Source organism: Labrus mixtus, chromosome 5, assembly GCF_963584025.1.
Source record: "Labrus mixtus chromosome 5, fLabMix1.1, whole genome shotgun sequence".
Taxonomy (NCBI): Eukaryota; Metazoa; Chordata; class Actinopteri; order Labriformes; family Labridae; genus Labrus; species Labrus mixtus.
In genome coordinates, this window is record NC_083616.1 from 15,607,916 (window position 1) to 15,620,368 (window position 12,453).

General features: G+C 40.8%; 2 protein-coding genes across 3 annotated transcripts in view; one reads left to right on the forward strand and one right to left on the reverse strand.

The window, feature by feature from the left end:
• acacb (acetyl-CoA carboxylase beta) overlaps nucleotides 1–3,602 on the forward strand; it is a 20,926-nt gene extending 17,324 nt beyond the window's left edge. For both annotated transcript variants that reach the window (XM_061038104.1, XM_061038105.1), the window contains 10 exons: nucleotides 23–143; nucleotides 232–328; nucleotides 418–514; nucleotides 595–730; nucleotides 813–990; nucleotides 1,087–1,199; nucleotides 1,306–1,460; nucleotides 1,582–1,752; nucleotides 1,982–2,118; nucleotides 2,435–3,602. In XM_061038104.1, coding sequence (XP_060894087.1) covers nucleotides 23–143; nucleotides 232–328; nucleotides 418–514; nucleotides 595–730; nucleotides 813–990; nucleotides 1,087–1,199; nucleotides 1,306–1,460; nucleotides 1,582–1,752; nucleotides 1,982–2,118; nucleotides 2,435–2,561 — 1,332 coding nt within the window. In that variant the 3' untranslated portion in view covers nucleotides 2,562–3,602. The remainder of the gene's footprint in view (nucleotides 1–22; nucleotides 144–231; nucleotides 329–417; nucleotides 515–594; nucleotides 731–812; nucleotides 991–1,086; nucleotides 1,200–1,305; nucleotides 1,461–1,581; nucleotides 1,753–1,981; nucleotides 2,119–2,434) is intronic.
• foxn4 (forkhead box N4) lies at nucleotides 3,601–10,785 on the reverse strand. Its single transcript, XM_061038106.1, has 10 exons — nucleotides 9,956–10,785; nucleotides 9,277–9,377; nucleotides 6,783–6,949; nucleotides 6,256–6,368; nucleotides 5,973–6,083; nucleotides 5,559–5,686; nucleotides 5,373–5,469; nucleotides 5,076–5,283; nucleotides 4,594–4,977; nucleotides 3,601–4,501 (listed from the first exon to the last, which is right to left on the reverse strand). The coding sequence occupies exons 2-10, from the start codon at nucleotides 9,354–9,356 to the stop codon at nucleotides 4,251–4,253; spliced, it is 1,539 nt and encodes a 512-aa protein (XP_060894089.1). The 5' UTR covers nucleotides 9,357–9,377; nucleotides 9,956–10,785; the 3' UTR covers nucleotides 3,601–4,250.
• Between the last annotated feature and the right edge of the window lie 1,668 nt (nucleotides 10,786–12,453).

Consider the following 12,453-nt stretch of genomic DNA (forward strand, 5'->3'; position numbering starts at 1 on the left):
TTCTTCTTCTCTTCCCCTACAGAACAAACACTCCCCTGTGCCGGTTCTAGCAACTACAGACCCGGTAGACAGGGAGATAGAGTATACTCCTACAAAAGCACCGTATGACCCTCGCTGGATGCTGGCTGGGAGACCTCACCCCAGTGAGTGTCAGGACTTTAACTCTGAAAGTGTTGTAGTTCAATATTCAGCCTTGTTAATTTCCCTTTTTGTCTGTGTTTGTGTCATCAGCTGTGAGAGGAGCCTGGCAGAGTGGCTTTTTTGACCACGGCTCCTTTATGGAGATCATGGGATCATGGGCTCAGACTGTGGTAGTGGGCAGAGCACGGTAAATATGTTTGCACTCTACATACACACCCAAAATATAAACTTATACCAACCTTACATGGAAATGATTAAATCTCTGACTGAAAACAGGTTAGGAGGAATTCCCCTCGGTGTCATCGCTGTCGAAACGCGTACAGTCGAGTTAACAGTCCCAGCAGATCCTGCAAACCTGGATTCAGAATCTAAGGTGAATGAACCCTGCCACATGGTCATGATTCAAAATTAAAAAAATTCACAAGTTCTCATGTATTTGTGTGTTTATTTCAGGTATTACAACAGGCTGGCCAGGTGTGGTTTCCCGACTCAGCGTTTAAAACAGCTCAGGCAATCTGTGACTTCAACCATGAACATCTCCCTCTCATGGTGTTTGCCAACTGGAGGGGCTTTTCTGGTGGAATGAAAGGTAAAAATGAGCACTAGAGTGCATTTCTTTAAATGGTTTCTGGTCTTCAGTTAAAGAGGGTTTTTATCCATTTTCCTTTCAGATATGTATGACCAGATATTGAAGTTTGGGGCCTACATTGTGGACGCGCTGCGTGGTTTCCGTCAGCCGGTGCTGGTGTACATTCCTCCTCATGCTGAACTGAGAGGAGGATCATGGGTAGTGATCGATCCTACCATCAACCCACTGTGTATGGAGCTTTATGCAGACAGGGAGAGCAGGTACAGGCACCTTGTAAAATTCCAACCTAAGCAACAGGTGTGTGAGGTGTAGTTATTCTGTTTCCTCACTGTTGCCGCTGTGTTTTGTACATCCAGAGGAGGTGTGCTGGAGGCTGAGGGCACAGTGGAGATCAAATTCCGGAGGAAGGACCTGCTTAAGACCATGAGAAGACTAGATTCAGTCTATTCTAGTCTGGCTGAGCAGCTCGGTAAAGGCTCTTTATTTTCTGACTCGAATAAACGCCTGCGTTTATTTTTCCTTTTGATATGTTGCTGATTTTCTGAACTTTTATTCATGTCTTCTGTCTTCACAAGCTTCCCCTCAGCTGACTGACAAACAGAGCAAAGAGTTGGAGTCAAAACTCAAAGCGAGGGAGGAGTTCCTGTTGCCCATCTACCACCAGGTGGCAGTGCAGTTTGTAGACCTCCACGACACCCCAGGCAGGATGCAGGAGAAGGGTGTCATTTCAGTAAGTGAGATTGATATCACAAGGAAAATGTGTGGAACATGGCATGTAGAAAACACACCTGTGTTTAGAGTGAGTTAAACTCGTCTTAACTTATTCTATTGTGCCCTGTAATACTCTGCAGGATATTTTGGATTGGAAGAACGTGCGAACCTTTTTCTACTGGCGTCTGCGTCGCCTCCTGTTGGAGCAGGTGGTGAAGTGTGAGATTCTGCAGGCCAACAAGGACCTCAGTGACGGACACATGCAGTCCATGCTGCGACGCTGGTTTGTTGAAACAGAGGGGACAGTCAAGGTGAGCAACAAAATCTGAGACTACTGTGTGAGTGCCTGCACTAAGTATAATGCAAACATTGACTTTTAAACCTTATTCAAAAGTAGAATAGCTATGTAACATTAACTTGAAGAGTCATGTGTTAGTTTTTGTGACAGATAAATCCTGTGCTTTCTTTAATTAATTTATTTTGAGCACATACATTTTAGAACCAGCAGTAATTTATATGTGCTTCTGTCTGCCCTTACAGGCCTACCTCTGGGATAACAGCAAAGCTGTAGTTGAGTGGCTTGAGAAGCATTTGTCTGAGGAGGACGGAACACGATCAGCCATCAGAGAGAACATCAAATACCTGAAAAGAGAAAACACCTTAAAACACATCCGCAGGTATGCAGACATAACAACACGATTGTTTTGTCATTTTAATAACCACTATCTTATTAATGCCTCAAATCAAGGTGTCACAACATAATTGTAATAAAATGTAACGTTAAAAAAGTAATTTGATGTGGATAGTTTCATGTTGGTGTTATGCTACCACAAGAGACTTTTAAATATACAAGAGGACTAGCAGCTGAAATAGTATTTTCTTCACATGCAGAACACATAGCTCAGATTACGTCCTCATTTCACCAACTGAAGTAACGCTTTTAAGCATATTAAGTAGTTATGTTTTAGTTCTGATTTTCCTCTTGTGTTGTAGCCTGGTGCAGGCCAACCCTGATGTAGCAATGGACTGCATCATCCACATGAGCCAGATCATCAATCCCTCCCAGAGGGCTAAGCTCTCACACCTGCTTGCAACAATGGACAGCGCCAGCACCAGTTAAGCTGAGGGCCTCTATCAGGTTATATCATTATTATAACAAAAGATGGATTATAGATGATTGTACTATGAAGAGATTGAAATATAAAGCTAAAATAAATGATATATGTTTTTTGGATTATAGTTGGGGCAATTCTTTGCAATAATGCACATGTACAAAATGACTGAAACACTACAGTTCTATGTCTGTTGAACACATTACTGTTAGGTGGCATCTCTGCAGGGATGGCATAACCCGTCCAGTCCTGACTGACAGGCAGAGAATTTGTCTTTCACATTTGTGAGGTAAACAGTTATTTCAGCTGCTCATTCAGGTTCACAAACTGTGACTGTGACACATTTAAATGGCACACTTGTAAATAATCCTGTATCAGTATTAGACATGCCATTATAGGCTCTATCCAGCCTACTGAGTCCTGAGGTATACAAGTGTCTTGAAGTGAGACACTTCATATTTAGGTGTGGGTTTTCGTGCTCAGTTATTAGTATTGAATGGAGAATTTGGTTTCATATTTGAATGTAGCTTCAAATAAAAATAACAAAAACAGTAATTCTGGAGACAGGTAAAACTTTTTTTAAATTCTTTTGTCTAAAAATATCAAATGTTTCCCACAAGTATTGATGTGCTGCAATGAAAATTTAAAAAAGCAGATGTAGCTTTTGCTCATACCCAGTATAAATTGTGTTTTGTCATTTCACTGTTGACATTGAACTAACTTGTCACTTTCAGTGAGTTTATTTTTACATGTTGCAGTTTTTGTTTGCTCAGACAATGTTACGAATGATAGGAGAGATTGTGATGCCGTGTCAAACTCTTCTTTTTCGTTTTAGTTCAATATCATTGAAATAATGTAGTCATTCTTAACTCTCAGGTTTTTCAAAAAGATAATGTCATGAAAGTGGACCTCTAAGGGATGGCTTAATCTGCCTCACCTGTGATCAAAGTATCAGCCAATGAAATTTCATTTGAATGTATACAACTCTTTCCTGTGTCTTGTATTCTTACAGTACTAAGGACTGTTTGTTAATAAATGTCATTGAGATATTTTTGGCAAAAGAAACTTTTTATTTACCCATTTCATTTATTGTGATTAATGAGCATGATATACATCTGACTTGGAGACACGTTAATCACTGTGTAAAAAGAATAATGTGTAAAATCTGGATCACTCAACATGTTGGCGTTCATCAGAGTTTTGGGCTGAAGTGGGTCAATCCAGGCAAAAGAAAGCTTTTCTGTGGCAATAGCAATTTGAAACATTCAAATATATACAGCAAAAGATTGATAGAGTCATCACCTTCCCCAGCTGCCTTTTATAAATATAAATAAAACAACACAGCAACAATGTCTAGCACAATACAACAGACAAGAAACGAGAGGTTACAGAATGAAGGGGCTTTAAAATGCAATGTGTGGACTGTAGAAAAAAACTGGTGGACGCTAACTCACACGTACATCTCCACATAGAGTCTTTGTGCTCATACAGGCTTTGAGTCTTTGCTTGGCAAAGCTAGATATTAAAAGTCTTTCATACTTTTTCATACATTTCTTTATTTATCAGCTGTTTCCGTTTTTAATGAGCAGTTTAGTGTGATGTTGTTTTTTAGTAGCACAAAGGATTTAGATTTTGCGCTCAGACTTCTTCAGTCGGCATCCACAGATATCCAAAGGTGGCTGAATAAACTCAAACGTTTATAACAGAGCAATGGGCTTGCTGTTGTTTGGTGCGCCCATGTACTGAGAGGACAGGGGGTCCTGGGAGGTGTAGGAGGTGTAGAGGCCCGTCACTTGCACGTCTGACAGCTGCAGGTTCGCTCCAGTGGAGACAGGAGGGAGGTTTACTGTTCCCAAGTCACAGTCTGATAGTCGGAGGGGTGAGTTACTGAAGGTTCCCAAAGCATCAAGGTTAAAGCTGTCGTCCTTCATTTCTTCCCACAGATTACCTGGCAGAGAGACGGAGAGGTTAGTGTACTTAAAACACTTTCATTTTCTAGCAAACAAATAAAAACACTTAATTTAAAAAAAAAAGATTTACCTTGAAGGGCAAAGTCCATGATGCTAGGGTCCAGAGCATCCACCTCTGTGTGTGTGTCATTGTGCACGCTGTAGAAATCCTCTGGCGGTTTGCTGGACTGCTGGGTCAGGGGACTGTGGGTAAGGTCAGGGACTGTGTGGAGGGGGGGAGTCTGGGCCGGGGCAGGGGACATAGGGCCGAGGCGAGCCTGAGCTTGGAGCTGGGCCTGGAGCTGGTGGTGCTGGTGTAGGGGCAAACAGGGCAGAGACAGGGTGACTATAGGCTGAGGCTGCATCTGGGGCAGCGTTAGACCGGTAGGACAGCTGGTCAGCCGAGTCATGCCCGCCTCCAACACCTTACGTCTGCAGTTCTCTGGGCGGTCTGTGATCAGTTTGTCCAACTCATCTGAAGGGAAAAAAGACAGATTATTAGACAACGAGAATTACTTCTGGAATTTGGGGGGGCAGTAACCCTTGTACATTTAAAAGACAAAAATGTCTGACCAGGGTTAGCCATGCTGCGCCGGATGGCTGGGAGGTCCTTGCGTTTCCACTTCTGCATCTCTTCCTCCATCTTGTCAATCTTGGCAGGGTTCAGCGCCCACAGACAGCCCTTACGGGAGGAGCTGCTCGTCTTGTTCTCCACTTTCTCAAAGCATTTGTTTAAGGACAGATTATGCCTGACCGAGTTCTTCCATCCATCAGGTGCAGTCTACAGGAATAAGAGTATTTTTGTATTCAGTCATAGTCTTTATCGTCACTCTATCTTTAGTTTTCTGCAATAATAACAGAGATTCATACCTTGAAATAGGGAAAGTGCTCCTTCATAAAGCTATAGATCTCACTGACAGGAAGGCTGCCAGTTTTGCTGTTCTTTAAAGCCATGGCAATCAAACAGCTGCAGAGAAACACCAGAAACAAATTGTTATTTGAAGGTAGTTTAAAGTTTATAATATGAAATACTTTGCTGAATAGGTGAGGTCTGACCTGTAGGAGTAGATAGGCTTGGGGAAAGACTTGGGCTGCAGCTCCTGGTCCTGTGGAGCCAGGCGAGGTTGTGTGAATAGACTTTGGTTGTTGAAAGAGACGTTGCTATAAAGTCCACCAGTTGAACACTATGACAAAGAGAGAATAATAAGGAACTTGACTCTTCACAGTTCTGTTTCTTTCAGAAGCATTGACTGCAGAGTTGAATCTAGGACGTTTATGTCCGAAGCCAAAGAAAAGAAAAAAAATAAACAATGATAAAACATGAGAATACAGGAAGAGAGAGGAATGAGCTGGCCTCTGTATTTAAGCCTCTGAGTGTTCTAAAGTCAGGAATAAAGCAAAGAGGAAAGTGTGGAACATTGTTTTCCCAGTTGATTTGATAAGCCTCTGAACAAGCTTAGGGTCTGTTACCTGTTGTCCAGTTTGGGTTAGAGAGTACACCTGCTGCGGCGTCGGCTGGTAGACTGAGGTAGGGCACTGGTATCCCGGAGAGGGCATCCCATTCATGGAGAATGGAGACATCTGTAAAAAAAAAAAAGGTGACAGAATAATTACACAATCAATCATATAGCCAACATAAACACAGATATAAATACATACATACATACATACATACATATATACATATATATATATATATATATATATATATATATATATATATATATATATATATATTGCTTTGAAAACTCACACTTCCGCTGTGCGTGTTGATGATGCTGATTCCCAGAGGGCTGTGCTGCATGTTGCTTTGGAGGTGGAGCATGGAGCCCTGGCCGGCTGTCATTGTCATGTTGTTTAGCTGAGCTGTAAAAGGAGATGTGTAATGTGATGACTTTGGGTTAGTCTTGTTGATAAACATTTCATTATGTTTGAGAATGTAAGAATATGGTCTTTTTTTTAAATTTATAATTGAATGATCTTTGTTGTGTTGATCAACAGATCATGGGGCCAAAGCTCTTGGCTCAGACCTAAAGAAAGAACTAGTTCAGAACTCTTGCTTATATTTACTTCAGGTTTACTCACTAATTGTGAGGTACCGTATATTAATAATACCCAATTCCAAAAAAATAAGTATTGTAGTGTTCTTTTCAGGATATTATCCAAACTGTCCTCTATCTGCAGAGGCAACAAATCCAGAAGAGTCCATTCACCCTGAGACATCCAATCAGATAGATGCTGCAGTTTTTGAATGTTGCTGTCCCCTCCCTGTCACCTCACCTGTCTGTTGCTCCAGCAGGCTGCCCTGAGAGGGCCCGTTACTGTGGCCTCGACTATCAGCCATCTGCTGTAGTCGGGGCACATCCACGGAGGTGAGCCATGACAGAGACTGCAGGTCCCCAGGGAGGTCCTCCTCCCTCAGCTGGGAGGGGTCTGTGGTCAGAAGCCTTCAAGAGAGGGAGAGGGGGGTGGGGGGTGTAACATGGCTGTCGGTTTAGACATACATAAACATATACAAGTGGAATTTAAATTTAAACACTTCAACAATATTAACAATATTTGATCCTTCAAAAAAAACAAAAACATGGCAATGAGTCAGAGAGATGAAAGATGAAAGCTGCTCAGTCAGGCTTTGTTTTAACCATCCAGGATTTACGATAAGAAGATTAACCAATAAGTGTCATTAAGCAGTGACAGTTTCAATTCACAATGAGGGAGTTAAGCAAGGTTTCCATCCAGAGGAAATCATCTTTCAAGACTGTTTAATTTTTTAGAAGTGAAATATCTATCTTTGATTTTCTTAAAGTTTAAGAACTAATTAGAACAAAATAAATAAAGTATTTGTAAGAAAAAAATTTTAACTCAAGAATTTTATTTACCCCATCATTTCATTGGTTAGGTCAAATAACTGGACTAATTGTAGATTTTTGTATTAGTGCACTGCCAGGCTCAGTCAGCTTTCTGTCACTTTGTCTTTTATTTGGTGAGCCTCGACATAAAGAAAGAAAAGCACGGAATCCTCTTGAATCCTCTCCAGTCTTCTCTTCACACACACACACTTACTGTGCAAGGGTTTAGTAATTGGGGTTGCTATGACAACACATGCTATTCAGTTACTTTTCGGGTCTGTGGACAGTGCAGGAGTACACCCCCCCCCCCTTCTCATACACACACCAAATCTCCTATTAAAAAAATCAACCGTGTGTCAGGTGACCAGGATCTGGCCCTAACCATTGGCTGAATCATAAGTAAACAACGCATGAGATCGTTTGAAACATGGGACAGCAGCACATGTTGCCTGCAACAGTTGGCCTTGTCTATTGAAAAATGATCACCTATTGTGTCCCAAACGACAAATCTGCCCAGTGGCACGTGGCTCTATTGTCTTCCCCAGACCCTTCCTTGATTGTCTCTGTCGTTTCTTTTCTTTAGCTGGCCCTTGCATTAATCTGTTGGAATGACAGCCCTCACCAAAGAGGGACAAATAGGATACCATCTGCTCCCCTGTCCCTTTCCAGCCTCTGTCCTCCCTGCCGCCCCCAATAGCTCCCCAACATCAACCCCACCACCACCACCGACCCCAGTCCTACCTAAATGGGGAACCAAAGGAGCCTCGGGCCAGAGGGAGTGCTAATGTGGTTTGAGGTCAGGGCTATGTGTCTGCCATCTGAATTAGTGACATCATTACAGCCAGGAATCAGCAGCACACGTCTCTAAAGGCCTCACCTGTACCACTAAATGATTTGGAGGGATTATTGTTTTGAGCAGATGGCATAGTGAAGTTTTCACAGACTTGATAGTATATTAGTTAGCAGTTTAATGTTCTCTTTTTTTTTTTTTTTTTTTTTTTTTAACAAATCCTTTATTTTGCTTTTTCCTCCTCTCTAGCAGCTGAAAGATTTATTTTATAACATACAGAACAAATGTTCAGCATGAAGAGCTTGATCAAACTTCTATGACTGATTGAATCATGATTAAAAGTATAACTAAGCTACAGAGGCAATTGTTTTTTTTAAAGACAGAAATAGTGAAAACTTATCCTAGAGCTATTTTTCTACACCTTTCCTTCAGAAATCTACCCAAGATGGCAATTATCCATAAAAAAAAAGAACTATAAATACTGGTGTAAGCTATAAAATAGACAACACACTGGGCGGTACTCCCACCTCCCCTCTCTCTTCCAGCCGTATAGAAATTGTTCACTGATGCACAACATGTTGAGCTGGTGTCTCCATGTATCATCCCAGCTTTAACAGAGGTTCAACAACCCTAAATATTGCACCTCCTCCCCCATCCTTGCATCCCTCCTTTCCTATTTCCCTCCCTTCCTCCCTCCATTTCTAATTGGTAGCCACTTGTTCATACTGGTGACCCAGAGCGCCCTGTCTCCCCCTGAGCTGGCAGGCCAAGAGGCTCAGGCTCTCCGTGTGCCGACAGCGGGAGTGTAAACAGAGCTGATGGTTTCTGACAGATCCATTCAGACTGAAAATCATTTATTCTTCAGGATTTTTTTTCATGAAACCCCCCATGCACAAAAAGAGCTGTCCATCTACTTTGAGATGAAACGTACTGGGGTTAGGCAATTTGTTCCATGACCATTTTGGAAACACCTTGAAGGGTTTGATTTATGAAAATATGCCTTTTATCTATTGAGGCGTCTCAGAATTGATCCTGAGTGTTTGAGACAATGTGCATCAGAATATAACACGTTGTGTCGTGCTAGAAGATTATGCAAGTGCTTCTCCTTATATCAATATTAAATCCGAAGTCTTACCTGTAGTCCTGTGGAGACGGATGATGCCCGGCATTCTCAATTATTCCTGACATCCTGGATGTTATTCCGCCTTCTATCATTTCCTGGGATGTGTGGTACCTCTAAAACAAAATAAACAAATGTAAAAATGTAAGGTATTGCCAAAGTGAGTTTTACAACTAAAAGAATGAGCCACATAGAAACATATATACTTATATAAACTTATATAATATCTTCCAAAGTAAGTATACATGACAAAGCAGCATGTTCTATTTCTGAAAGGGGGAAAAAGCAATATATCTAGTAAACATTAAAACTCAATTTCAATTTAAGACCAGAATAAACAAAAAATAATTCATTGTACACAATACAATTTCTTATTGGCATCAAAATGCCTTGATGTAGCTGAAGCACAATAACAATTGAGGTGCTTTCTGTTCCATTAACTTATTTTAAATGTTATAAAAACATGTATTATTTAAAAAAAGCTTGTGTTAAATTAGCGTTCCGTTCAAGTGTTTACATAACACTTTGACTGCATTAACTATTACTCAGCTGATGTTTAAATGACTTATCATATAGCATGCCTACAGAGCGATCATTAAGTCTAAAATTCATAAAAATATATAATTATTCTGATACTAATCACGTAGTCAACAACAATGTCGATGCTGAATGAAACACATTATTTTAAAATTACCTGTTTTGAAGATATTGAAGGATGTGTGAGCTGGTCGCGAGTCCCTGTACTGTATTTCTCTGTGTTGCACTTGATTCTCCAAAAACGTTTTTAAATTTCCCTCTCTGGAGCTGTCCGGTTCTCTGACATGCGCAGTAGAGACCTCAGTAGAGCTCCCAGTCGCCCGGGGGGCAGGAGGGTCCCATGAGTTTGACAGCTGCTGTTAACGTACTGTCTGTGAACAGTCCCGACAGCATCCACACTTCACACAGCCGGTGCAGGGAGATTTGATTTTCTCTGTATTTTAGGAGGTTTTCTGTCACAGTGTGGTCGTAACGAGCGTCTCCACCCCGTCCAAAAGATGACAAACACAAGTGTGTCACATGAAAATCAGGCCATACTCCTTTGAAACATTGTAGTCCTCTTATTGAATACGTATTCAATAGATAAGATGTATTTAGAGGAAGTACACTTTTTATCATACAGTCCTTCTGTACAGGTGCGTCCTTTTCATAAAACTCTACTACAAAAAAAAAAAAAAGATATCATAAAATCATTTTACCAGACTAAGCCCAAGAAAAGCAACAGGAAATATTTTAACGAAACAATAAAGGAGGAATAAAGTTTAAATATCCATTAAGCTTCACTAAGTCCTCCTGTCTTTGTCAGGTTACTCCCGGTAAGCTCCCTCGTTCAGGTCTAAATCGGTGTGTGTCGCTACTTGTGGTGGCATCTGTATAAGTGAGTGTGAACTTTTTTTTTTTTTTTTTTAGGGAAGTGCTTGTAGATCATTTGCTTCCCGCCGCTGTGGCCGCGTCCTGCTCCTCACATCGGTGGGAAAAGGAGCCGGGGAGGCGCGGAGGGAGGGCAGGCAGGCGGGCGGGCAGGGGGCCGGAGGGGCCGGAGGGGCTGCTGCTGCTGCTGCTGCTGCTGCATGAGGCGGCAAAGGCACACAGGCTGTTTAAAGTGCAAGGAACTGTATTACAACACACTTATCTGTCCAGAAAATACGAAATAACTGTGACCTCCTTACTTTACCAAAAACGGAAAAATAAAACAACAACTCAATGGCGAATAGTCTAAATTAAATAATTAAATAACTCTACTCGCCATTGAGTTGTTGTTCTGTTAAATAACAAATGACCTGTTATCGAGGTAATGGGTAGTAGATTCGATGTTATTTTGAATGAGCCTAAATGTTTTTTTCTTTGAGAAGATGCAATAGGCTGCTTGTGAAATTTACAAGTCGGCTAGTGTAGAAAAAAACTACTCTACATATTGGTATGCTACTTAGGTAGGCTATTTTTAAACAAGCTCTAAATACTATGAAATTATTGGGCCAGGCGTTAAAATAAATGAATCAAATGAAAAGATGTAAATATATAAATGACAAAATAAATAAAAGACAAAAGGACCCCCCCCCCCCCCCCACACACACACACACACACACACACACACACACACACACACACACACACACGCACGCACGCACACGCACGCACACACACACACACACAGTGGATGATAAAAGGAAGATAACACAGGCAGGTGTGGTGCGTTAATCGCAGGCTTAAATGTGAAACCTGTTGGAGATTAAAATGTGTTGCCGGAAATTAAAGGGGCATTCCTTAAAGTCTGCAGGGAGACTGCGGTGACAGCAGTATCAGCCCCATGGGAGCCTACAGATGGCAAATCAAGTGTCACAATAGGCACAATCAATGATTACATGCATGAACGTAACGGACAAAAACAAGACCATCCTCACCGAGACATCCTGAGGGTCCTAAAGCCCGCGGGGTTGCGATCTGGAAACAGCAGAGAACCTTTATTGCAGAGGCATGATGATGATGGTGATGATGATGATGATGATGATGGTGATGATGATGATGATATAGGCTGCATATGATTCCACATTGCCATATTGTCCTTTAAAAGTTTGTTCACTGAGTTTGTATTAAGTGCCAGTTGTAGAGACAGACAAAACACAGACACATCTTACTTCAGCTAATTTCAATGTACATTGAAAAAATCTAATTAAATCTCATTAAAACTGATTATTGATGTCAATTATTTAAACATTCAAAATCTCATTTAAAATGACATTTGATTAACTTTTACTTTACTTTATGCTATTTTATACTTAGTCCTACTTGTTTTTTTTTTTTTTACACTATTCCAGATTTAAATTTTTCTCACATCCCTTTGATACTTAGTGGGGGGGTTTTCAATAATCTTTTTACACACAAATGTATCTTTAGCTATTCAAATGTTTAAAACGTTTTGTAACACACCACCTACAACAAAGTCACTTACAGTTTACACATTATATAATCAAATATGTAGTAGTAATCAGTACTCTAACCTTCATGATTTTTTTTTTACCACAGGCTTTTATTTGTAGCTGAGTATTGATAAAAGGTTAAAGCACTTTAAATTAAATTGTTACTTGATTACTTCCTGCATTGCTTTTCACTGGAGGGCTGCTCTGAAAAGTAATTCCAGGACATCACCTTGGACTT

Excerpts from the sequence above, each read along its gene's own strand:
- foxn4 (XM_061038106.1), bottom strand. The coding sequence starts at position 9,356 with ATGATAGAAGGCGGAATAACATCCAGGATGTCAGGAATAATTGAGAAT. Across the intron at positions 6,084-6,255 it reads TCAACACGCACAGCGGAAGT|ATGTCTCCATTCTCCATGAA; the intron begins GTGAGTTTTCAA and ends TTTTTTTTACAG. Across the intron at positions 5,470-5,558 it reads AAGCCTATCTACTCCTACAG|CTGTTTGATTGCCATGGCTT; the intron begins GTCAGACCTCAC and ends GTTTCTCTGCAG.